Raw genomic sequence first — 27,922 nt, 5'->3', positions numbered from 1 at the left:
TTGCCAGCACTATCATTGCACATCACAGGCATGGCAAAATTCCGGCATCTCACCGTTTTATAGAAAATCCGTGTGTCGTTGCTGGCGTATCGCTCCTCTGCGCCGCGCCGGCGAGCACGTGATCCTCGTACTCGCGTTTCTTTAGAGACGATGGATTATTTTTTCCGCAGCTCTGTTTTGACGCGTTGCCGCAGTGAGAGTCGATATTTGGTCTCCAAAAAGACCGTACATCGATAACATCCGAAAAGTGTCGACCGTCAATGATCATGACATGATCATTGATCGATCTGAACGCTAGAGTCTCCATTTGGATGCCTCCAGGTGTGTTTCCGAATATTCAAACGTGGAAAGTAGGTGCTACAGATGGCTATTCCTCTGGCCGTGGCCAAATTTATGAGCCTCAGACCGTTATCATTGGTCGACAGATGGAGGCTATGTTTTCCAATAACTGGACGGAAGAATTCCTCCCTCCCGATCTGCGCGTTCGCATCTCAGATGATAATTTTCACGTCGTGTTTTGGGCACTATCCATAGGTCCTCTCAAGCCTGTCGTAAAACTCGTCCTTATAAGTTGATTACACTATAGTTGAAGAATTTGCCCTTAATCCTCAACACGCATATACGGTCATCTACGGGCCTCCACCGAATAACTCGTTGCTTTTATTTTCCCAACACTACGAAACCGACTCCATGTTCTGCTTTCTTACCGCCACTGTAGTAGATGTGGTACTTGAAAGAAGTGCCTGGTCTAGTGCACGGAACTCCCTTTCTCCGGAATTTGGCCACCGAACTTCCTGAATAGCAGCGATCTCCACTCCGAGTTGATGGAGCTCTCGAGCAAGCAAGCCAGCCCGTGCCGGTTCATGGAGAGTTCGGACATTCCAGGTACCAAGTTTCCAATCGTTATCCCTTAATCGTTTCCTTGTCCCTTGCCGTGTCCTATACCGATTGTTCCGTCCTGAATTTCTTTCTTCGTTGTTCGTGGTAATTGTGTTTTCGGTATACTACCTCACCGCGGTCGCGATACCTACATCCCGCTGATGGGTCTGCCATCTTAGGTATAGCTTGCGGGATACAGCATTTCATATTCAGTCGCCCGTTACGAGACAGACGCTGTGTGAGCCGCCCCTCACCTGGAGAACAGGTGCTCTAGTTCGCACCTCCTGGCTTAGCTGCTTCAGTAATCCATTAAACCGAAACATCCATTTCGATTTTAAACGAGATGAAGTTCCAAGCAGACAAGTCTGCATCCCTTTTTGTCAAGGGAATGACCTTAAATGGTCCACTGCACTGCAAACATTACCTTACCAGTTCAGTTACAGCTTCCGCTTTAATGCTAGTCTGAATTCTGGACAGGTACCGCCAGAATAATTGCTTCGAAGGAGGAACAGTTTGCTACGGCTTCAGAAGTCGATGGCTTCGTACCTTCCTTGAGGAGGCTTGACAACCCTGAAGCGCTTATCACGACGACGTTTCATCGGACGTTCGCCAACGGAAATTCTAGGGGTTAGCGGTGTAGAGACAGTCTCTTGCACTTTCTTAGAAAGTTGTTCCATCTGCTTGCCGTTGACCAAGATAGCCTGCTTGAAATCCACCTCACCATGGTTGGCAGTTATTGAAGGCACAGCTTGACCGAAGTGGTTTCCTTTAACTGCTTGCTTTGTAATCTGGACCTGAAGATTATTCATCTTCTCTGACGTAAAGCAAAATGGACGAACGGCAGATAGCTCTTCTAACTTCTTACTGCTCCTTTTCAGTTCTCACTAATCATCTTTCACTTTTTATTACTTATCACTTTTCACTATTCACTACCCGTTTTCATTTATACACATAACAGTGAGGAGACGAGGTAGTTCGCGAATCTTCTGCCGTCAAATTCTGTTCAGCCACGGCCGTCCCTCCAGTCCAAACAGCACGGAACGATCGTGTCGTTTCAGGGAAGGCAGTAAACATTGTTCTATAGACATTCGTTTGAGAAAACTGGCCAGGGGAAGGTCGTGTTTGCAATTTGCCAAACCAATCAGATATTTCTTAGCGAACTTTGACAGTTTCATATGCTTGAAAATGTCTGCTAACTTTTCCCTATTCCGGTTGCCGTATAAAACTCCTGCCTAGGGAGCTGTTTGAGGTCTGCATTAACGTAGGTTTTGTGGTTCATCACCACACAATCGAACTTTGTAAGCATCGAACACATTCCAGCGTTACGGGACACATTCAGTAACCATTTTTACTGTATCAATTGGTTCGTTTTTTACCCAATTTTTGTCCAACAGTTCGCAAAATAGGGACTGATTTGCATGGTAGGCATGGTGTCCTGCACAGCCTATCTCTATTTGCATTTCTAATTCACACTTTTCTGCAGCGGAAAACTGACTGGATCGGGATCAACCAAATGGCGAACATTTAATCGGAACAAATTTGTTGAATAAATTATGAGTTGTTTTTTTGCTTCTGGTAAAAGTGCTAACCCCGTAACGAAAGGTCAATAACCCAGTCAGTACGTGCATTACCCAGTCTCTCCCCCCGGGGGTAAGTAACGAACCGAGATAGCTGATTTGCATTCCGCACACTTTCGTGTGGTCGCAAACTTTCTGCCCGTTTCCCACTCATCGGTAAGACCACGATTCGAGGGGAAATGCATGCAGCAGTAACAAAACTAATAACAAAAAAAAAACGGAATCCTGACCTATTCGCAATCTATACCTATAAAGAAGGATTTCTGTCTGTCTGTCCTGTGTTCCTTATAGAATCAAAAACTACTGAACCAATCGGCGTGAAAATTTGCATGTAGAGGTTTTTGGGGCCAGGAAAGGTTTTAGTGATGGTTAGAGACCCCTCCCCCCACTAAGAGGGGGGGCTCCCATACAAATGAAACACAAATTTCTGCATAACTCGAGAACTAATCAAGCAAATAGAACCAAATTTGGCATGTGGGTGTTTTCGGTGACAAGAATTTATTCTATGGTAAATTGAGACCCCTCCCTCTTTATAAGGGGAATTGTAACTCCTCTCCCCTTTAAGAGGGGGGGCTTCCATACAAATTTCCTCATAACTCGAGAACTAATCAAGCAAATGTAACCAAATGTGGCATGTGAAGGTTTTCGAGGGCAGGAAAATTTTCTACGGTGAAATAGGACCCCTCCCCACTCTAAGAGGGGGGGCTCCTGTACAAATGAAATACAAATTTCCTCATAACTCGAGAACTAATCAAGCAAATAGAACAACATTTGGCATGTGGGTGTTTTTTTTGGTGACAAGAATTTATTCTATGGTGAATTGAGACCCCTCCCCTCTTTATAAGAGGAATTATAACTCCTCTCCCCTTTAAGAGGAGGGGCTTCCATACAAATTTCCTCATAACTCGAGAACTAATCAAGCAAATGCAACCAAATTTGGCATGTGAAGGTTTTCGAGAGCAAGAAAATTTTCTATGGTGAATTAGGACCCCTCCCCACTTTAAGAGGAGGGGCTCCTGTACAAATGAAATACAAATTTCCTCATAACTCGAGAACTAATCAAGCGAATTGAACCAAATTTGGCATGTGTTTTTGGAGACAATTTTTTTTCAATGATGAATTGGGACCCCTCCCCACTTTAGGAGGGGGGGTCCTATACAAACGAAATACAAATTTCCTCATAACTCGAGAACTAATCCAGCAAATGGAACCAAATTTGGCGTGTAGGTGGTTTTGGAGGCAAGAATTTTTTCTGTGATGAATTAGGACCTCTTCCCACATTAGGAGGGGGGGCTCCAATACAAATGAAATACAAATTTCCCCATAACTCGAGAACTAATCAAGCAAATAGAACCAAATTCGGCATATGGAGGTTTTTGGAGGCAAAAATATTTTCTACGGTGAATTAGGATCCTTCTACACTTCAAGAGGGGGGGCTTCTACACAAATGAAATACAAATTTCCTCATAATTCGAGAACTAATCAAGCAAATGGAACCATATTTGGCATGTGGGTGTTTTTGGAGGCAACCATTTTTCCCATTATGAATTAGGACTTCTTACCTTTTTAGGAGGGGGGAGGGGGGCTCCCATTCAAACGAAATACAAATTTGCTCATAACTTTAGAACTAATCAAGCAAATGGAACCAAATTTGGCATGTGAGAGTTTTAGATGGCAGAATTTTTTTTCTGTGGTGTATTACGACCCCTTTCCCTTTTAAGAGGGTGGGCTCCCATACAAATGAAATACAAATTTCCTTATAATTTGAGTACTAATCAAGCAAATGGAACCAAATTTAGCATGTAGGAGATTTTTGAGTCTTGAATTTATTTTATGATAGTTAGAGACCTCTCACCCCTGTGGTAGGGGGATATGGACTCTCATACAAATAAAACAGAAATTTTTGCGAAACTCAAAAACTAATCCAACTCGAGAAATTCGAGACTCTTCCATAAAACATTAATCAATAACAAGACCACAAAAACTATCTATAGTAACACTAGATCATTCAGGACGAGCCGGTCGCGAGTGTTGCCGGTGACCCGCCGTCGGAAGCGCCGCCCACTGGGGGGCTTGCAAAACTCGAGATAGTGACAAAGATCATCCGAGATTCATAATTTATGTACAACACAGGTTAATTTGTGGCAATACGAAGTTTGTCGGGTCAGCTAGTGCTAATATACAACTCATGTGTAGCTTAATGCATTTGCGGAGTTCGCGGTGAACGAAAAAAAAACAACCGAAACATGCCACAGCGAGAAAAGCGAGCTTGCATGTGCAGCGGTAATTAATCGTAACTCACGTGTGTTAATGGTCGACCACCACTGACTGACTGACTGGCAGGCATGCAGGCAGGCAGGCAGAGCAGTCAGCGCCAGGTCACTGTATTCGGAAAGTTTCAGCGGACAACTTTTCCACAATCACACTTTTTTTTATATAATTACTTTTTTTATTTTCCATAAGTTTACTTTATACATTCAAATATAGTTTTTTTTTCTGCGACTTTTTATTTCTTTTCTGTTTGTTTCAGCATGATTTTTCCTTCCGTTCGCGCATTCGCATTCTTGTGTTTATTTTGTTTTTCTTCTTCTTTCTTTTTATATCAATAATGAATAGGTATGCTTGCCTTCAATAATAATCATAATTATAATTAGTATTACACTTCCTATTGTTTTCTTTCGCCTATTTTCTTTCACTTTAAACACTCCGCTAACCGTCTTTACTGTTTTTTCCGTTTCTGTTTGTGTTGTTGTTGTTGTTGATTAAAAAGAAGGGAGTCATCACACACGCTACTGTGTAATTGGTTGTTGTTGTTTAGAAGTTTCGGCTTGTTTCTTTTTTAGCAGCACACTGCGTGTCTATAACCACTACTATTATGTTTATGTTGTTGTTGTTGTTGTTCACTTGTTTTACTATTTTTACTTTTCTTGGTTTCTACACCGCAAGGAGAACCGCGTTTCGTTTTTCCTTTCTTTAGCAAAGATGTGGTGGTGTATTTGAATGGATGTATGTGAGAGGTGCTTAAAATAAATTATACATTCATTTCGCATGAGCCAACTGGACTGGTGACACCAGTCAATGGCAGCGTGTGCTGTTTGTAATGGGGAGAAGGGGGATTTGTTGTTGTGTGTGTTTTTGTGTGAGTGCGTGCTTTCGTGTTACACTTTTTTTTTCTTTTACGCTTAGACTTTTTCCACAGGACGGGAGGAACAGCATGGCCTGCTTTGCCCCCGTCCCGGGTTTGTCGCTTTTTTTTAGTTCTTCTTTTTCAAGTAAAAAAATGGTTCGTTTTCTTTACATCTTAGCAATAGCTTAACAGTTAACTCGTATAATCGTATAATGTGTATTTTGATGATTTTTTTGTTCTTATTTTTATCGTTTTCTTTTTCTCTGGCTGGGTTGTTTCCACCTGCCTTAACAATCTAGAATAAATTAAAGACAAAACACGAATTTTAGTAACTGCTGTTTCGGCCTTTCAGTACAACTACTGCTACAAACGGTTGCTCCTCTTTCTGTACAATTTCTTTGTTGCCTTAGGGTTTTTCACTTTGTTAAAAATATCCTGGTTGCACTTTCTTCCTAGAATTCCTAGAGTATGTGTTTTGTTCATTCTATTCCGTTTCCTCCTCCGTTTCCATAATTTCCATTTCCTATCAAATATGAAAGATTCACCCTTAACAGTTACAACTTTGTTTGCTTTCTTTGTTGATTTCATTAACTATGCGGTTTCACCATACCAGTGCGTTCTGATAAAAAAAATTCTTTTATGTATTTCCACATTCAATCATTTCCGTCTACAATTTGCATAATAATTAGACAATATTCTTGGAATATTTATATGTTCATATGTACATGATACAAGAAGTTCGTTTGGTTCGCACCCGCCGAACTGATGGTCACCACGATGGCGCAGCAGCAGCACCAACACCGGGGTCGACCGATCAGAGTTCTCTGCAGGGTTGCTTGCCCCCTCCCCCGATGTATTTCTGGTTCGGTTTTCGTTACTATACCGTCTCTGTGAGGAAACGAAAAACCGTGTAATTTTTTTTTTGCGTTTAGTATATATACTTGGTATGAACATCGATTTGCACTAGAGCGGAAGCCGGCCGGGCGTTCCACTTCATCCTTAACTAAAAAGCTAATTAAATATATTAATACTTTAGACAAGTTTGCTTTAGCTTTGTTTATATTTTGTTTTCCCCACCCCGAGTGGGGAATATATTCCTTTGTTTGTTTTTACACTATACTTTTTTGATATATTTTTCCTTTGCCCACTAAACGTAAACTAAATCCGTACGGGGTAGTTAGTGGGAGGGAGAATGCGTCTCTTAGACGGATTTCCTAATCTTCACGTTTCACGGACGTGTCCTTGTGTGTGTGTGTGTTTGTTTGACTCGATTTTTTCTTTACACGTTTTATCATCGGTTCCTGAGCCGCACTGGTGCGTGCGATTTGCCACCACCAACTACCGACTCCCGCCGACCGATCAAACCGAATCCCGAACATCCCCGGGAAAGCCACTTCCCGGTTCCGTTGGGGGAAGTCCGCCGAACCGTTGGGGCCGAAATGAAGCTTTAATGCATGAACGGATGTGGTCATCCGGTTGAGATTCTGTGTCCCGTGCAACTCCGTTCTCCGCTATCGCTTTCTCGCCGGTTAGAAGGGGCGGCGATACGGGAGAAAAAAGAAAACAAAGAAACATGCCACGCTTAAGTTATCAGAGTTCATCACTTTGCGTTGTTTTTGCAAACGAACTTTCGCCCATCATCTGCTGGAGATCTTTTAAATTTTCTACTTTCGTTTATAGCAAAAAAAAAATTAACTATATAATTTTGAGGTTAGTTTTCGAACCGACACAAAATTATGAGAGAAAAAAAAGTTGAACAATTTTCATATGTACAATGATTGTTTTATACAATTTTTTATGGTTTTTGTTTTAGTTAGATCGATCGAATAGTTTAAGTCACGCGTACCAAGCACTACGGACGGGGGGCTCCTCGGAGGATGGGTGTAGAGCATTTTGTGGGACCCGCCTTGGAACCACACTGCCTCCTGCCTACAACTATGTATTTGATATTTATTTTCTACTTCTAGTATAATTGTTTATTACTGATTCTACCGCGACGCACGACTACTACTAATGCTAGTACTAACCACCCACATTCACGCGTCCACGTCCACGTGGCCTTCCGGCACACGAGAAGAAGAACAAACCGAAGCACAGCCTATTGCATTCTTTTTTCTTTTTTTTTCTTAAGAAAGGCAGTGTCCTAAAAAGGCTTAATTTGGACCAGTCAAAATTCTCACATTCCCACTTTCTATCCACAGGCGGGGTTTTTTTATAAACTTTGTCGGAAAGTTGGTTGGACCTCGTTGAATCCGGTAGCGTAATTATAGGTTATGTTTCCAAATTTTGTCAGGTAATAAAGTCAAGCAACCTTTCATATTTTTGTTAGAAAATTTCATTTTCTATACTCAACTTTACCATTTTTATCTACTTAAATTAGCAAGGAACTGTTATTTTCAGCAAATTTTCCTAATTACAAAAATTTAGTAAAGTGAAGCGAAAATTTTACTATTTGCTTTTTGCTGAACCCAAATTAATATCGACCAATTAATTATAATCCAAAACTTTACCTTAAACCAAAAGTTACAGCAATCGGTTAAATCACGCTTTATTAGTATTATAAATTCTTCGAATTTCACTTTTTCACTTAATAAAAGAAAACTTTTCACAGAAGTGCAGCAGAAAAAATCTGATAGAATAAATAAAATGTGTTCCCCTAGTAACGAACGACTCGAACATTATGAAAGGTCCAGTCAACTTCATGGCATACTATGATCGCCTCCGGAGATTTTGCACTTCTTTCGAAACTGCACGAAAGTAAATGCCCCACACTGGGAAAAATCGACCAACAAGTTTCGTTTAATTTTTAAATTTTACATTTGAAAAATTTACTGCTAAAGCTGTTCAAACAAGTTCAACCAAATTTCCCAACTGACCGTGCTCCTTCTCCACACACCTCCCGCGAGCGGGCGACCCCCAAAAAAAGGGGAAAACGTTCCATAAATATGTAAACCAAAAAAAAAAACGAACGGAAAGCAAACCGAATACCGTCGAATATAAAAAGCAAATGCATTATTCCTCGATTCCTACTATCATTAGCACGTAACATAAAAGCAATGAAAAACAAAAAAAATTAAAATAATTATCTAAACTTAACAAAATAACAGAGGAAGAAGCCGCAAAAACGCAACACTGAACGAAAAACCGCTGTTCGCTTTTCTTTCCGCTCCACAATTGGTTAAATCATCAATACTAGAGACTGACTTGCTGCTGTTTGCTACCTTTAAACTACCTAGCCTGCGGAAACAGTGTTTCCCCGAGTTGCCTACCTTTTCAAAAACCTCATTAGTGTGTTTTTTTTGTGTGATTTTCTTCATTTTTTTCTCTCATCCTTGATTTTTTTACTTTTTACTTTAGTTTTGTTTTTCTTTTATAAAGAATTATTACTTGTTTCTCACGTGTTTGTGCTTGTGTGTGGCAAGCAAGGCGCTGACACACACACGCACACATTTTAGCTCCTAACTAGCTAACTAACTAGCTAACTAACTAACTAACTAACTAACGACCTAACTAACTTACTAGCGCGCATGATGGTGGTGGTGCTTGTTGTTGTTGAGAAGTAAACGAGCGAGAATCAACGCACGTTGGGGTCGATCTCTCACTCTCACTTTCTCGCAGGGGGAGATGAGTGTGACATGTGCATTTGAGAAGGGTTCAGCGATAGTTCAGCAAACTTACACGCTAGGTTTAAATTTTAAATGTTTTTTTTTTTGTTGTAATATTTCATTTTTTTCCTTCCATTCTTTCTATATACATGATGATATCACTTACAATTATATTTCATTTTCTACCGATCTATACGTGTACGAGTGTGTGTGTGTGTGTGTTTTCGTGTGTAAAGAGGGTGAATGTTTTCTGCTGCTGCGGGTTTCCTTTTTTTTGCATGTGAATGTGTGATTAATAAATACTTGTAACTTTATGGTCGGCTCTACTGTGTGTGACCCTGGCGTTGATATCCTGGTATTTTTTTAAGTAAAAAATTAGACTATAACCCTAAAAACACGCACACTCAAAAGGACCTATCATAATAAAGTTATTATCTGGAATTTAAAAAAAGCTAACTATTAAACAAAAGGAAGTCGTGTGGTATTTTGCAGCTTTTCTTGAGTTTTCTTAATCACCCAAGTGTCCTATAACAATCAACATTATCAGTTGCCTGCATTTTTTTTTACTGAATTTTTACCCTATTTACGAACATCGGATACTGTCCTATTATTTACAACGAATGTTTATAATATATGTCTATTTACATACCGTTTTTGCTTTTTTCGCTTGATCAATGATTGTGTCTGTGTTACCTTGGTTGGTATTAAGAGGATATTATATCGAGTAATAAGGCTGTGGTTTGTTGCTTGCTTCCCTCGTTCGTTGCTGTCTCACAGAGTCAGAAGGGAGGGGGGGTTTGGTGGTGGTATGCTGCTGCTTCCTAGTACAACACATGATACTACTACAATTGCTCCACGAATTTGGTGAGCTGATCCTGAGCGGTTAGTGGACTGGTATCGTTAGGACCTCCCGGACCGCCGCCGCCCATTTGGTTGGGATCGCCGGGTCCACCGGCACCGGGACCGACGCCGACGCCGACCGGCGACTGGTGCGGATGCATGTGGTTGTGCATTTCGCTGCCAGGGCCTCCGGTCGGTACCGGCGAGTGAGAAGGCAGGTGATGAGGTGACGGTTGCGCCCTCGGCGAAGCGGAGGGCTGTGACCGGGGCGAGGGCTGTGGCTGAGGCGATCGGATGGGAGGTGGCGAACGGACGCTCTGCATCAGCTGCTGCTGCATTGCATGCTGCGGCGTGGGAGGACCCATTACGCCGCCCGGTCCACCAGGGCCCCCGGGACCTTGCTGGAGCTGTTGCGAGAGGACATTTACACCGACGCCGCCACCCTGCTGCTGGGGGTTCGGTTTCAGCCCCTGCTGCATGTACTGCTGCTGATCGGGAAACATTGCACCCTGTCCGTAGCCCCCGACTCCGCCCATCTGCTGCTGGGGCCGCGGCCTCTGCTGGTAGGGCGGTGCCGGTTGCATATTTCCGCCGGTCATCGCCAGCTGCCGCTGGAGCATCATCTGCTGTTGCTGTTGTTGCTGCTGCTGCTGCTGTTGTTTGTACCACATTTGCTGCTGTATCTGTGGGGGGAAAAACGCATATTTTAAGGCAAGTTTATACAAACTGATTAGAAAAAGATCTTTTTTTAAAACTGCTTAATAAAACTTGCATGTCAAGTGGTCGACGAACAGGACGACAACATTAATGTGTATTACCAAAACGTAAGTAGAATGGACGTAAGCGTCCTCGACTAAAGGGTGTCCCACATCAAATTGCATCATTGCTGTGGAATAACCCATTGGGTATTTTCTCTTGAAAATTTCGCTAGAAGTAGTTAAGAGCGTATTCATTTACACTATATTTTTATAGCTGTCAGTTTTGCCAAAATTAGAAAAAATGGCGTCACCTGAAAAGCAAGCATCTGGAAAATCCTCAACTCTCGCATCGGGACATCGGAAAACAACTCGGAATCGTACGGTCAACGGTGAGTCGTGTATTTAAACGTTATTACGAAATTCTGAGCATCGAACGGAAGGAGAAATTCGGTCAGAATGGATGTTCTATTAATGATCAGGGTCACAAGCGTGTCGTGAAAGCGTTTAAGCGGAATCCGAATGCTTTCATCAGGATTGTGGTCAAAAAGTTGAATCTATCCAAGTTTTCTGCTCAGAGAGCCAAGGATTAGGAGGGACTACAAAATACTGTGGGAAAGTCACGGGTCCGGAAACTGTACACCCAGATGATAAGACTTACGTCAAGGCGGACTTCTGGTAGCTTCCGGAGCTACTGTACTACACCGCCCAGCAGAAGTTTGATGTTCCGGAGGAAGTAAGGAGGAAGCAAAAACTTTCAAAGTTTGCCAAGAAAATCTACCTCAAGGAGTGTCTACAGAAGCGTCTGCTTCCTCTGTTGAAGCAACACGAGGTCCGTACGATCTTCTGGCCGGATCTAGCTTCGTGCCACTAGCCAAAGGACGTCCTGAAGTGGTACGGAGCCAACAGGGTTACTTTCGTACCCAAGGACTGGTCTATTATGAAGCAGGCACTACGAAAGCATCCCAAGGAGGTCAAATATGAGGACGACATGCAGAAAAAGTGGATTTCCGTACAGAAGAAGCTGCCGCCAGATGTTGTACAGAACCTTACCAGTGGAGTTAAGCCTAAGGTGCGAGCATACGGTTATGGCTTTGAAGGTGAATGAAATAAATATGCCTAAAGCTTACTACTGAGTTGTATTGTATTCAACGATCAACGAGGTAAATTTCTAAAGCGTTTCTTCCGTGATGCAATCTGATGTGGGACACCCTTTAACGCGCACCGTCGCACAGTGGGACGGATTCAAAAGGAAAAAGGCGGGCTCTTGAAAAAGAACCACGGTTCTTCGAACACACCCGAAGGTAACACGAAGTTTGGTTCGTGGGATCGTAATCTACCGAACTGTCAACTTAGCGAACAAACCGGACAAACAAACCGTGAGCCACGAGCCGCTGATGTAAATCGGTTCTCAGCGGAAAATTAACGGTTCAGAGCTGCTTACACGAATGAGCCGTTTGGCCCACCACTAATTTAAAAAAAACGAAAGTCAAACCATAAAAAACAAAGGATGAACCTTAAGAGACGAAAGCCAAAAAAGGGAATCTCAAAGACGAAAGTCGAAATTCAAAAGAGGAAAGTCAGGAGAAAATTTAAAACAGGAAAATCAAAAAACGTAAGTCAAGGAAACAAAAGACGATCAAAGGAGGAAAGTCGAAATGACGAAATTCAAAACACGAGTCAAAAAATGAATGCCAAAAGACAAAAGACAGAGATAAAAGACAAAAAACGACAAACGACAACAACGATAAGGCGAAATTTAAAGTCAACAACGACGAAAGTCAAAAGGCGAAATCCGAAAATGAATGTCAAAAGACAAAAATCGACAAGCGACAAGACGAAATTTAAAAAACGAAAGTCAAATGACGAAAGCCAAAAGGCAAAAAAAGATTAAAAAACGACAGGTGAAAGACGAAAGCCAAAAAATGAAGCTTAAAGACGAAAGTTAAAAGACGATTCGATCAGACTACAAAATTCGAAAAACGAAACTTAAAAGATCATAAACGGCAAGACGAAAGGCGAATGACGTAACACGAAAGATAAAATGCGACAACACGAGAGACAACACAATGGACGGAATTCAAAAAACTAAAGTCAAAGGTGGAAATTTACAAAAACGAAAATCAAATAAAGCACCGAGTCGGCAAAATTTTGCCGAGATTTGGACAGCCGAGCGTTGGGTAAAATTTTTTATGATGCCAAACGTTAGTAAAGATCCGTAAACGTCGATTTGCAAAACTGAAATTTTCACCGAACAAGAAGTCAAGAATGAAAGTCAAAATGACGAAAGTCAAATCGCGAATCAAAAAATGAACGTCAAAAGATAAAAAACAGAGACAAAAAACGATAAGCGACAAGATGAAAGGCGAATTTGGGAGTCAAAAACGACGAAAATCAAAAGACGAAATCCACAAATGAATGTCAAAAGACAAAGCTTGACAAGCGATAAGACGAAAGACAAAAAACAAAAGTCAAACGACGAAAATCACAAGACGAAAGTCAAAGAATAAATTCGAAAAATGAAACGAAAGATAAATTCAAGAGGAAAATCAAAGGAGGAAATTTACCTAAACGAAAACCAAGATATGCCAAGAAAACAAAATACGATCAAAGGATGAAAGTCAAATGTCGAAAATCAAAGCGCGAGTCAATAAATGAATTTCAAAAGACAAAGAACGATATAGGACAAGGTGAAAGGTGAAATTGAAAGTCAACAACGACGAAAGCCAAAAGGCGAAATCCAAAAATGAATGTCAAAAGACAAAAATCGACAAACGATAAAACGAAAGACAAAAACCGAAAGTCAAAAGACGAAAGCCAAAAAATGAAGCTCAAAGACGAAAGCTAAAAGATGATCAAACTACGAAAATCAAAGGACAAAATTCGAAAAACGAAACTCAAAAGATTAAAAAATACGGCAAGACAAAAGGCGAAAGGCGTAACATAAAAGATAAAAAGCGACAACACGAGAGACAATAGACGAAATGCAAAAAACGAAAGTCGAAAGACGAAATTCAAAAGAGGAAACACAGCAGGAAATTTACAAAAACAAAAATCAACAGAATAAACCAAGAAAACAAGAGACGATCAAAGGATAAAAGTCAAATCGCGAATCAAAAAATTAATGTCAAAAGATAAAAGACACAAACAAAAAACGATAAACGACAAGATGAAAGGCGAAATCGGGAGTTAAACACGCCGAAATTCAAAAGACGAAATCCACAAATGAATGTCAAAAGACAAAGCTTGACAAGCGGTAAGACGAAAGTCAAAAAACAAAAGTCAAACGACGAAAATCACAAGACGAAAGCCAAAAGATGAAGCTCAAAGACGAAAGTTAAAAAACGATCAAACTATGAAAGTCAGAGAATAAATTCGAAAAATGAAACGAAACGAAAAAAGAAAAAAACGGGAAGAGAAAGGGGAAAGACAAAAAGCGACAACACGAAAGATAAATTCAAGAGGAAAATCAAAGGAGGAAATTTACAAAAACGAAAACCAAAAGCCAAGAAAACAAAATACGATCAAAGGATAAAATCAAATGACGAAAATCAAAGCGCGAGTCAAAAAATGAATTTCAGAAGACAAAAAACGATATACGACAAGGTGAAATTGAAAGTCAACAACGACGAAAGTCAAAAGGCGAAATCCGAAAATGAATGTCAAAAGACAAAACTTGACAAACGATAAGACGAAAGACGAAATTCAAAAAACGAAAATCAAAAGGCGAAAGCCAAAATAGAAAAAATTAAAAGACGAAAACCAAAGAATGGATCTCAAAGATGAAAGTTACAAGATGATCAAACTGCGAAAGACAAAATTCGAAAAACAAAACTTAAAATATTAAAAACGGCAAGACGGAAAGCCGAAAGACGTAAGATGAAAGACAAAAAGCGACAACACGAGAGCCAATAGACAGAATTCAAAAAACGAAGGTCGAAAGACGAAATTCAAAAGAGGAAAGTCAAAGGAGGAACTTTACAAAAATGAAAATCGAAATACATAAATCAAGGAAACAAAAGACGATCAAAGGATGAGAGTCAAAGGACGAAACTCGAAGCACGAGTCAAAAAATGAACGTCAAAAGATAAAAGACAGACAAAAAACGATAAGCGATAAGATGAAAGGCGAAATCGAAAGACAAAAACGACGAAAATCAAAAGACGGAAGCAAAAACATGAAGCTCAGAGGAAAGTTAAAAAACGTTCAAGCTACAAAAGTTAAAGGACAAAATTCGAAAAATAAAACTTAAAAGATAAAAAAACGGCAAGACGAAAGGCGAAATTCAAAAAACGATCAAAGGACGAAAGTCAAAAGATGAACAACAAACAACGAAAACATGAAGTCAAAAGATGAAATTCAAACAATGAAACTTAAAGATGAAAGTCGAGACAAAATTCAAAATTCAAAAGAGGAAACACAGGAGGAAATTTACAAAAACGAAAATCGAAAGACACAAGTCAAGAAAACAAAAGACGATCAGAGGATGAAAGTCAAATGACGAAAATCAAAGCGCAAGTCAAAAAATGAATGTCAAGAGATAAAAGACAGACAAAAAACGATAAACGACAAGATGAAAGGCGAAATCGAAAGTCAAAAAGGACGAAAATCAAAAGGCGAAGTCCACAAATGAATGTCAAAAGACAAAAACTGACTAGCAACAAGTCGAAAGACAAAAAACAAAAGTCAAAAGACGAAAGCCAAAAAATGAAACTCAAAGACAAAAGATAAAAGATGATCAAACTACGAAAGTCAAAGGCCAAATTCGAAAAATGTTACTTAAAAGATAAAAAACGGCAAGACGAAAGGCGAAAGACTTAACATGAAAGACAAAAAGCGACAACACGAGAGACAATCAACGAAATTCAAAGAACAAAAGTCGAAACACGAAATTCAAAAGAGGAAAGCCAAAGAAAAGAAGACAGGAGGAGTCAAGGAAACAAAAAACGATCAAAGAATAAAAGTCAAATGACGAAAATCAAAGCGCGAGTCAAAAAATGAACGTCAAAAGATAAAAGACAGAGACAAAAAACGATAAGCGACAAGATGAAAGGCGAAATCGAAAGTCAAAAACAAGAAAAAGCAAAAGACGAAATCCACAAATGAATGTCAAGACAAAGATTGACACGAGACAAGTCGAAAGACAAACAACGAACGTCAAAAGACGAAAGCCAAAAAATTAAACCTAAAAGATAGAAAACGGCAAGACGAAAGGCGAAAGACTTAACATGAAAGACAAAAAGCGACAACACGAGATACAATAAACGAAATTCAAAAACCAAAAGTCGAAACACGAAATTCAAAAGAGGAAAGCCAAAGGAGAAAATTTACAAAAAGAAATGAAGACAGGAGGAGTCAAGAAAACAAAAAACGATCAAAGGATGAAAGTCAAATGACGAAAATCAAAGCGGAAGTCAAAAAATGAATGTCAAAAGATAAGACAGAGACAAAAAACTATAAACGACAAGATGAAAGGCGAAATCGAAAGTCAATAATGAGAAAAATCAAAAGACGAAATTCACAAATGAATGTCAAAAGACAAAAGACGAAATTCAAAAAACGAAAGCCAAAAGACAAAATAATGAAAAGACGAAAGGTGAGAGACGAAAGCCAAAAAATGAAGCTCAGGCGAAAGTTAAGACGATCAAACTACGAAAGTCAAAGGACAAAATTCGAAAAACGTAGCTTAAAAGACCATAAACGGCAAAACGAAGGGCGAAAGACGTAACACAAAAGACAAAATGCAACAACACGAGAGACAATAGACGAAAATCAAAAAACGCAGGTCAAAGGACGAAAGTCAAAGGATGAAAAACAAACGACGAAAAGGTGAAAAAGTTAAAAGACGAAATCCAAAATATGAAACTCAAAGACGAAAGTCGAAAGAAGAAATTCAAAAGAGGAAAAGTCAAAAGAAGAAATTTACACAAACGCAAATCAAAAGACGTAAATCAAGGAAACGAAGGACAAAATAGGATTAAATGACAAGTCAAAAAATGAATGTCAAAAGGTAGACAAAAAGCGACAAACGACAAGACGGAAGATAAAAAACGAAATGCAAATGCATACAAACAAAAGTCAAAAGACGAAATTCAAAAGATGAAAACCAAAAAACGCAAGTCCAAAGACGAAGGCCAAAAAATGAAACTCAAAGACGAAACTATAAAGACGAAATTCAAAGGAGGAAATAAAAGAAATAAAATCAAAAAACGTAAGGCAAGAAAACAGACAAAAATTAAAAGACAAAAGACGATCAAATGACGAAAGTCAAAAAATGAATTCAAAAGACAAGACAAAAAACGAAAGTCAAAATATTAATGATACAGACAAAAGACGAAAAACGGAAGTCAAAAAATTAGTGTCAAAAGAAAATGACAAAAACATCAAACGATAAGACGAAATACGAAAGACAAAAGCCACAAAAAATTGACAAGCGACAAGATGAAAAACAAAAGACGAAGTTCAAAACATGAAAGACAAAAAACGACACCCATAGGATGAAAATCAAAAGGCGAAAGTCAATAAATAATGCCAAAAGTAAAAGGCGAAAGACAAAAAACGACAAGAGGAAAGACGAGACAAAAGATGAAGTTCAAAAAACGAAAGTCGAAAGCCAAAAAATGAAGCTAAAAGACTAAAGTCGAAAGACGAAATTCAAAAGAGGAAAAGTCAAAAGAGGAAATTTCCACAAACGAAAACCAAAGGCCTAAATCAAGGAAACGCAAGACAAAATATGATTAAATTACAAGTCAAAAAAATGAATGCCAAAAGGCAGACAAAAAGCGACAAACGACAAGACGAAATACAGAAGGCAAAAGATCAAAAGTGACTAGCGACAAGACGGAAGATAACAGACGAGATGCAGAAAACAAAAGTCAAAAGACGAAATTCAAAAGATGAAAACCTAAGGACGAAAGTCCAAAGACGAAATTTAAAAAATAAATGTCCAAAGACGAAATTCAAAAAACGAAAGTCAAAAGACGAAAGTCAAAGACGAAATTTAAAGGAGGAAATAAAAAAATAAAATCAAAAAACAAGGCAAGAAAACAGACAAAAATTAAAAGACAATAGACGATCAAATAACGAAAGTCAAAAAATGAATTCAAAAGACAAGACAAAAAACGACAAGACGAAATTCAAAAAATGAATGTCAAAGGACGAAAGTCAAAATATTAATGATAGAGACAAAAGACGAAAAACGGAAGTCAAAAAATTTGTGTCAAAAGAAAATGACAAAGACGTCAAACGATAAAACGAAATACGAAAGACAAAAGACAAAAAAAAGTGACAAGCGACAAGATGAAAAACAAAAGACGAAGTTCAAAACATGAAAGACAAAAAACGACAGCCATAGGACGAAAATCAAGATAAAAGGCGAGTGTCAAAAAATTAATGTCAAAAGCAGAAGACAAAAAACGACAAGAGGAAAGACGAAAAACGAACGACAAAAGATGAAGTTCAAAAAACGAAAGCCTAAAGACGAAAGCCAAAGAATGAAACTCGAAGACGAAAGACGATATTCAAAAGGGACGAGTCCAAGGAAAAAATTTATAAAAACGAAAATCAACAAACGTAAGGCAAGAAAACAAGACGATTAAATGACGAAAGCCAAAAAATGAATATCAAAAGACAAAGACAAAAAACGACAAGACGAAGTACAGAAGGCAACAGACAAAAAGTGACAAGCGACAAGACGAAAGCCAAAAGACGATTTTCAGAAAACAAAAGTTAAAAGACGAAATTCTAAAGATGAAAGTCAAAGGACGCAAGGCAAAAAACGAAAGCCGAAACTCAAAGACGAAACTATAAATGAATCTCAAAAGACAAAAAACGACAAACTACAAGACGAAATTCTAAAGATGAAAGTCAAAGGACGCAAGTCAAAAGACGAAAGTAAAAAGTGAGAGTCAAAAAATTAATGACAGACAAAAGACGAAAAACGAAAGCCAAAAAATTAGTGTCAAAAGAAAAAGGCAAAAACGACAAACGATAAGACGAAATACAGAAGACAAAAGACAAAAAGTGACAAGCGACAAAATGCAAGACAAAAGACGAAATGACTGAAACCCAAAGGACGAAATTCGAAACACGAAAGTCAAAAGACAACATCCATAAAACGAAAAATAAAAGACAAAAGTCAAAAAAATATGGCCAAAAGAAAAAGGCAAAAGAGAAAAAATGACAAGACGAAAGACAAAAAACGACAAACAAATAGACGAAAGACATAAGATGAAGTTCAAAAAACGAAAGACGAAAAATGAGCCAAAAGACGAAAGCCAAAAAATAAAACTCGAAGACGAAATTCAAAACACGAAAATCATACAACGGAATTAAAAAACGAAAGTCAAAAGACGAAGGTCAAAAAAACAGCAAAAAAAGATAAGACGAAAGAAGAAAAAAGTCAAAAGACGGAAACCAAAAAACTCAAAGACGAATGTCAAAAAGTGAAGATTAAAAAATTAATGCCAAAAGAAAAAGACAAAAAACGACCAACCGCAAGACGAAAGCAAAAAGTGACAAGCAACAAGACGATAAACTAAAGTCAAAGTTGGAAAAACACGAGTCAAAACATAAGTGAAAATCGAAAGATGAAAGTCAAAGGACGAATGTCAAAAAACAAAGGACAAATTAAAAGACCAAAACACAAAAGATAATAGCCATTAGACAAAAGTCGTAAGTCAAAAGCCGTGACATGCAAGTCGTAGGTCATAAACCGTAAGCTGCAAGTCGTAAGTCGGTAACCAAAGGTCACGAGTTTCAAGTGGAAAGTCAAAAGCGAAAGCCAAAAAATTATCAAAAGACGAAAACCAAAAGAGGAAATTCAAAAAACGAAAATCAAAAGATTACACTGTGGTGTAGTAAGGAGGCTAAAGATGAAATAAGAACTCGCATAGCTTTGTGGCGAACCCAGTATCCAAAAGGTGGCTAAGGCAGGACGGATGCCATGGGCAGGACATGTTGCAAGATTGCCGCAACCTGCCCTGCAAAGATGGTGCGGTAAGTTTAGAACTGTCGAAGAAATATCTGGTTTTGGCATGCTATCTCTGCCTGTTGCTTAAAAATGTACATTCGGGCTATCAAACAGCAAATTTTTGAATATATTATTTAAGTTCCACTAGGAAACCGCTACAAATTAAATAACGAAACCAATTAAGCACTTCTTGAAAGACATTTTCGATTAGTATGTTAACTGGTGTGAGTTGAACAGAATGACCTTAATAACAAAGCTAATGCTCTGTTATCTCTTTCATTAGGGGACGATCATTAGTTTCCTTCGATTACAATATCTCTGGCAGTACACTCAACCGCGAGTCACAAGTGAAATATCTGGGAATCCTGCAAGACTACAAACTTGACTTTAAAGAGTCGTATGAATTACATAACAGCAAAAGCATCCAAAACTCTTGGGTTTATGTTCAATGTATAAAAAAAAATTCCAAACCATACAATGCCTCAAAGCTTTGTACTGTGTCCTGGTCCGCTCGACGCTAGAATACGCCGCGCTCGTTTGGGCACCGCACAACTAAATCAAAATACATAACATAAATTTGTTCGCTGTGCCCTACGCCACTTACCCATGGGGAGAAATCCTCTAAACTTCGATTTTTTCATCTCATCGTCGTGATGTCGTCAGATTTACGTGTTTAAGTCATATATTCTGCAAATTGATTGTCCCGTTTTGTTTGCAATTTGTCTCAATTTTGATATACGTTGTCATTATTTTCCGTTGTTTCATTGAATTGTTGCAGCACCCAGGACCTAAATTCCATTGCTATATTCTGTAACCAGTATATGTCATTTGTTTAATCATTATTTAGATGTATTTGGTTCTAATATGTCACGTTAAATCATTAAAAAGTCATTTTTGTGCACGCTTTCTTCATGAAAAATATGTCAATATTCAGTTTTGTAGATTAGTCGTTAGTCTTATATACTCTTCCATATGAGTAACAGTTGGATTTTTGTAATCTGTCAACACAAAAGATGAGGAGGTTTTATGCCTGTTTGGGAGAAACGTAAGGCAAATAATGGTCGGTCTACTTAACTGGACTTTTTCCTGCGCCAAGCAAACGAATAGCCAGGTTACGAAGACAAACGAATGGAAATGACGCAACACAAACTTCGAAAATCCTGTCACAGTTATAGAAATCGTACGGGTAACTTGGAAGCAAGACTGGTTAAGTATCCTTCAGAAATCAACTGGGAAGTTAGGAGAAACTTCCATTTAATTGCCTTTCAGTTATCCGTAGTTTGACGGTAAATAGAACTTTGCACTATTGCAATGCGTTGATGGCATGATATTCTTCACTCTCAGGTTCTCTTAGACATTTTCTTGGTTGACGTACTGGAAAAAAGTGAAATATTTTCGTTCCTTGGCACAAGAAAACAGTTCATCATGAGATTTCTGTAGCTCGATAGAACTTTACTACTGTCTGTTAGAAAAGGCAACGAAAATGTGGTGGAAAAATAACGAAAAAGTGATGAAATAGTGGAAATACGATAAAGGGTCTACTAGAGCCTAGGGAGATCTGGTTTGCGTCGCCGATCAGGATTACAAGGTTTATAAAACAAGTCATCCCTGATTGGCACCTGTCTTGCTCCAGCTACCAGCCTATCACTTCCTTAATAAGTGATAGGTAAGCCTGAAACGTACAGCAAAAGAAACAACGGGTCATACCACAATAGTTCAAAATATTGGACGCAGTGGTAAGAGTACCCAACAGAAGAGGGAAGAGGGAAATACGATAACAAGGTGACGAAAATACGGTGAAAGTATCACCGGCTAAGTCTAGCTCGGACAAGGACCCAAAAATATGAAAAGACGCCAAAACAACGACAGCCAGAACGACGATAAAACATGTAAAAGAGATTACGAGTACAATACAGCAAGACGACAAAAGAATAACGGAAAGCCAGTAAAGAGACAACATTTTTGTTTTATAGACAGCAAATAGAACGACGAAAAAATGAGAAAAAACTGATGAAGACGAAAAAAATGACGAAACGACAACAAAGGACGACAGAAAGACGCAAAAACAGCAAAAAAGGGCGACAATAACGGTTGAAATGACCATAAAACTAACAAAGAAACGAAAAACAGACGCAAAAAACGAACAAATGACGAAAATATAACAAAAATACGACAGATGACAAAAAGCCGACGAATACGAAGAAAATACAATAAGATGATGAAATGAAAACGACAAAACGACGACGAAGAGATGACAAAAAGACAACGGAATCACAGCAAAAAGGTGATTACAAACTGGCGAAGAAGGCATTGGACGATGACGACGAACGACTACAAAAAAGCGAAAATATATGACAATAAATCGCTGGAAAGAGACTAAGAAACTATGTAAAGATGGCGAAAATAGCGATGGCGATAAAAAAAATAAAAACGCGTCTAAAAGTCGCAAAAGCAGACATCGAAAAACGACGAACAGAGGACGAATAAAAATTCGTCGAAATGATGGCAAGAAGACCCGGAAAAGTCGACAAAAGTATGGCAAAGAAATGACAAAAAAACGACTTATACGAAGAGAATACAACAGAGATGACAAAAAGACGGTGAAATAAGCAGAAATATCCTGACGAAAAGACGACGAAGAAGCGAAGAAAAGACGATGGAAAATGTCGAAAAAATTATGTCAAGTAAGCGAAAAGACGATGAAAGACGGCAAAAATACAATGAAAAAATAGCACCGCAAAAAACGTTAGCGCAGCAAAAATCGCAAAGACAATAAAACACGACCAAATGTCTATGAATAGATGCAAAAAAAGGCGATGAAAAGACGGTAAAACAATAAAAAAAAATGCTTTTCATTCATTGGTGATAGAAAAACGAAGAAAAAAACAACTTTCTAGTCTAGACAACAAATAGTTGAACGGAAATATGCCAAAAAAGTGACGAAAAGATAATAAAAAAAAACGGCGCAATGACGACAAAAAACGATGAAGATAACAAAACAAAGCAAAAAACGATAAGACAACGAAAAGATGCTAGCTAAAGTGGCAAGAAAAAAAACCACACAACCGGTAAAAAGCCACCGAAATTTCGTCGCTTTTTCGCCCCAAACCAGAAAACACAAACGACGGAAATAACACAAAAATACGATGGAAACGATGAAAAGACGCCAAAGTAGCAACAAAAAACAGCATGTAAAAAGCCAAAAAGTTTAACAAACAAAACATGCAAGAAAAAGAAGACAAAAAGCAACACAATTCTGACGAAAAGCATTAAAACAGCAACAGCATTAAACGGCAAACAGCTGTCGAAAACAGCAACCAAAAATGCCAAAACAGATGCCAACAAAAAAGAACCGATGATGAAAATAAGAAGATGGCAGTAAGATAACAAAAAGATGACAGAAAGATTGCAAAAACACGACCAATCCGAAGTATTACAAAACGTTGCAAAAACAAGATGACAAAAAGACGTCTCAAAAAAGCGGCAACAAAAGCATAAAAGGCGTTTGAAAAGCCAATAAATTTGTGTCTTGTAAACAAACAAAACGACGGCAAAATAGAGGCAAATAGCCAAAAAATACAACAAAAACAAGACGTTTAAAAAGTGTGAAACACGACAGAACATGCAAAAAAGGAAGAAAAATTACAAATATACGACAGAAAAAGCCCGCAAAATGACGACGCGAAGACGCCAAAACAGCGACAAAAATGGCAAAAAGTTATTAAATAAATAAAATTGAATATTAAGACAAAAACCGAAGACAAAAAACAACGGAAAGGCAGCAGATAGACAACCAAAATACGACGAACAGGCGGAGAAAAGACCGCGAAAGTGGGCGGAAAGTTGATGAAAATAAAATACGAGATGACAAAAATACGATGAAAAGACGCCGAAAAACGCAAAAAAAATGTCAAGAGAATAAAAAACGACGAAAAAACTAAAAATACAGAAAAGACGTTAGATAATTTTTTATTTAAACTAAAACTTGATTGAATTTTGCTTCTTTTGTAGCGAAAGTGTGACCCTCTCTCCGATGATAAATCTATGGATTTTTCCTCAACAACTTAAGTCAGCGGCAACGCTAAACCTGAATCCCCCTGAATGGCCGCAGCAAATTCGACAAATCAAAGAATTTCGGGTATTGATTTCGGGCACATTTTGGGAAACACGTTTCTGCAGCAGAAACCATTCAACAACAATGAAAAGACGCAGAAAAAAGTAACAAAACTTTTCGCTAAAAAGCTGCGCTATGCTGAACCTCACGAAGAACGTTCGCGAGAAGGTGTGTTAACCTTCATAGCAAAAATTGCAGCACAGAGCTAAAAACTGGACAGTAGCTGACCGCTAACTGCGAAGTCTGTCAAGTAGAAACAGAACGTAAAGTTTCGAATGCAGAATGCAGTCTGTCCAAACTGGAGAAGATTATAGCTTAATTCAATTCACGAATCTCCAATTTTGAGAAAAAGAATGAACTACGAACCTAGAAAGCGCTGCTTTAGTAATGGGCCTCACCTTATCTAGATTTCGACCGGAAAATTACCTTCACGTCCCCGCCCTAGAGAAACTATGAAACACCGATGTTTCATTACTTACTTCTACAATCTCTTTCGTCTATTTCAAAAACTATCGTTACAAAAAAAATGAGAACCGATCTAGGCAGAAGGGGCTGCCACAAGCCGCAAGCACTTTTTGGCGATTCCCATCGAACACACATGGCAAAAGGTGGAATCTACGTGACCAAGCCACGTCGCATGGATACGGGACGATTGTGCAGCGGAATCTGTTTTCTTCAAGAACCTTACGGGCACCTAGCGTGCCGGATAGGTCGACCAAGTTGACGGGGCGAGTGTCGATACAACAAGAGCCACCCCGGCTCTAAACTGTGAGAGGAGCTGAAACCAACAACTAAACCTTTGTTCTCTCTTTAACCAACTATTTATGGATTTTGACAGATTGTACTTTTATTTCTCCCTATGTAATGGAACAATGGAGAATTTCCACGAAGAGGAACTGAAAACAACTGCGTGACGAACGATGAAAGCTTGTTCAATCCAAAAGAATTGGATTTGTAATTTGGTACCGAACATTTTCCCATATGATCTAGTGGTTAGGATATCCGAGAAACAATTTCGTTTGAATTATCGTTCAAGTTTGAGCTATGTTCTTAGAATTCTAATAGCTCCAATCTAAGAAGAAGAGCCATAGAATTCTAAAACCTTTCGGCTTATTTTGAACGATAAACTGTTAGTAAAAGGTAAACTCCACCACACTGCTCTACTTACCGGCAGTTGCATCTGTGGGTTGCCTCCCGGCTTTCCACCTCCGGCCATTCCCTGGACGCTACCCTGCAACCGATTCGGTGCCATCGGGCCTCCAGCGACAGCCGGATTGTATCCCATTCCACCGGGACCTTGCTGCTGTCCTTGCACACCGCCGGCACCGGCATGCTGCATCACATTATGCGGTTGCTGCTGCTGCTGCTGTTGTTGCTGCTGAGGCATGCCTTGGTTTTGATTCTGTTGATTCTGCGACTGCACAAAGTTTGAAATTAGTTGATTTCCTTGACTACAGGCACAAGAATTTCGCTTCGCTTACCGCCTGTCGCTGCTTAATAAATGCTGCCATCAACTGGGGATTCGCTTTCAGTATCGACAGCAGCTGCTGCTGCTGTTCTGGTCCGGATTGAGGATTTTTAAGTGTTGCCATCAGTTGGGCAATTGCTGCCTTCGGTTGATTCGTCGGTAGACCCTGCGATGGTTGACCTTGTCCGACCACCTGCTGAGGGTTACCCACCATACCGCCGGGACCCTGTATGCAAACGCCTCCCGGACCGGGCCGCATTCCACCCATCATACCACCTTGGCCAGCAACGCCGACGCCCATCATGCTCTATTGTTACGAGGTTCAAGAAACACGTTGGTTATAAAATAAGCGAGGTTTGTTTTGCTGGTACTTACGCCTTGCATTGGGTTCGGTTGTTGTGGTTGCTGTTGACCTTGTGGCATCATGCCCGGTAAATTTGGTCGCATAGCTTGCGGATTCTGCTGACCGCCGGTGTTCGGATAGCGTGGATTGCCCCACTGATCCATCTGTGTCATAACATTCTGACCGGCTGCACCGACCGGACCACCGGCTCCGATGGGGACACCTCCGACTCCGCCCGCTTGCTGCTGGCTAGGGCCACCCATTCCGGCAACGCCTCCGACACCGCCAACGCCACCCATGTGAGCAGCGCCGGCTAAGGTTCGTTGCATTACCGGTGGCGGCATTGGTCCGCCACCTGGATTCACCTTACCGAAGCTTCCGTGAGGAGCCTGCTGCCGGGCGGCTTCCTCCTGCACCTGTTGTTTAGAATAGACCTTAAGTAAGTGACTTTGCTCGTAATTAAGATCACATCCAACAATCAAAGAAGAGAGACCAAACCTGTGCAGTTACCTGTTTCAATGCTTGCATCACATTCGGTGGTGGTGGTTGTACCTCCTGCTTGATACCAAGTCCAGGCGGATGTGGACTACCCATGCCGCCGATTTGCGACACCGGGCTGGGCGCCGCAGAAGGACTCATGCCACCCGGAGCTCCTAGGACGCCAGCTCCACCACCCGGTCCCATCATGCCGCCACCGCCAGCGCCAGCACCAACGGATCCTACTGAACCGGGACCACCCACCATTCCACCGGTGGGACCCATTCCGCCAACTACGCCACCGACTCCTCCGGCCGCACCGCCCATGTTGTTCGGACCACCCGGGCTGAGACCGCCGGTAGAGCTTGGCGGTACGGCAGCACTGGACGCCGTTGGCATGGACGTCGGCACTCTGGTTGTGTTCATTACGGCCATTCTTCTTCGCAGCAGTTGCTGCTGTTGTAGCCTGTGGGATTGAAAATTAAACAAAAAGGATAGAATCACGGTGAATGGTTACAGGAAAACGTCAACACTTTACCTTTGCTGTAGCTGCTGCTGCTTCAGCTTGTGCTTGATGTTCGGACAGAACGGCACCGGGCACTTGGCCTCCTGGCAGTGCTTGGCATGGTAGCAGCACAGGGCAATCAGCTGCTTGCAGATCGGACAACCGCCGTGCGTCTTCCGCTTGCAGTGTTTCGTGTGCTGAACCACTCGCTTCATCTTCGTACAGCTCGGCAGGCGGCAGTTCGCGTCCCGACACTGGCACGCGTGCACCAACGATTGGATGCACCGTTGGATCGACTGCTTGCGGGCTTCCTGCGGATTGGTATGCTTGATGTCCGTCGGTGACGAACCGTCGTCGATGTCGAACCCGAGTTTGTCCATTTTGTGTGGATGACCAACCTTCTCCTTGCACTGAATGCACAGATCGAAGTCCTGCAAAAGGAAAGCTCGATTGTAGCTGTTTGTTTTGGATTTCCGAAGGAAACAGTTAGCGATACTTACGTCACAAACCGTGCAATGATAACGAGTTTCCACATGGTTCTTGCAATTGTTGCAAGTGTAGACAAACTTGTCCTGGCCCTGGTTGTGCAGCTCGTACAACATGCACAGGGAACTGAACTGCGCCCGTCGCAGCGACGAAAACTCGTAGTGCTTGTCGCGGGCCATCGTCAGGAAGGCATCCCGACCGTCCATCAGATCACAGTTGATGAGCGGATCCGGATCTTGTATCGGCTAACAGAGAGATTAAACCGATAAATTGCAACGTTCTCGAATTGGTTCAGTGTGGGGAAACTTACCGCCAGGCTGGCCGCCGATTGGGCCGAGTGTAATCGAATCACGAAGAACACCTCCTTGTGCTTCTCCATGGTGGCGAAGATCTTGGCGCTCAGATCGTTACCGATCTGTTCGTTGGATTTTTTGTTGTTCTTTCGCTGGGCTGCCTTCGATTTGTTGGACTTTTTAGCCTTCTTCTGGCCGCCCTTCTTTTTCCCGTCCGTGCCGGTATCGCTGTCGTCGTTCATCGACATAATCTGCTCAGCGACGAAAGGATTGAAGTTATACATTGTTAAAGTTGTTGTGTTTAACACTGATGTGCCACATTAAAAACGTTGAACGAAAAGTTGCTTGATTTCGAGCGCTAATAATTCAGTCATTTTACTTATCGATTTTTAATGTTGTTGCAAAAATGCATTAAAAATGCATTAGCGATTACCAATCTTCCGAGAAAATGCGTATTTCAACATACTGAATAACTTTTAGAACATATGAATACAATTAACCCGTTACGTGCAAAGTTATTGAGCAGAATTAATTTTTAAGTC

The 27,922-nt window shown here is 40.2% G+C and overlaps 1 protein-coding gene across 1 annotated transcript in view; it reads right to left on the bottom strand.

The window, feature by feature from the left end:
* Positions 1-4,917: 4,917 nt before the first annotated feature.
* The window catches only part of LOC128732749 (CREB-binding protein), a 71,502-nt gene continuing 48,497 nt past the window's right edge, over positions 4,918-27,922 (bottom strand). Inside the window, exons 8-15 of the mRNA XM_053826085.1 lie at positions 27,398-27,631; positions 27,102-27,332; positions 26,635-27,032; positions 26,130-26,562; positions 25,652-26,035; positions 25,290-25,583; positions 24,977-25,225; positions 4,918-10,711 (exon numbers count right to left, since the gene is read on the bottom strand). Coding sequence (XP_053682060.1) covers positions 10,031-10,711; positions 24,977-25,225; positions 25,290-25,583; positions 25,652-26,035; positions 26,130-26,562; positions 26,635-27,032; positions 27,102-27,332; positions 27,398-27,631 — 2,904 coding nt within the window. The 3' untranslated portion in view covers positions 4,918-10,030. The remainder of the gene's footprint in view (positions 10,712-24,976; positions 25,226-25,289; positions 25,584-25,651; positions 26,036-26,129; positions 26,563-26,634; positions 27,033-27,101; positions 27,333-27,397; positions 27,632-27,922) is intronic.

This window comes from Sabethes cyaneus, chromosome 1 (assembly GCF_943734655.1).
Source record: "Sabethes cyaneus chromosome 1, idSabCyanKW18_F2, whole genome shotgun sequence".
Classification (NCBI taxonomy): domain Eukaryota; kingdom Metazoa; phylum Arthropoda; class Insecta; order Diptera; family Culicidae; genus Sabethes; species Sabethes cyaneus.
Note: the sequence above shows the minus strand (reverse complement) of the source record. Positions and strands in the feature narration are given on the sequence as shown.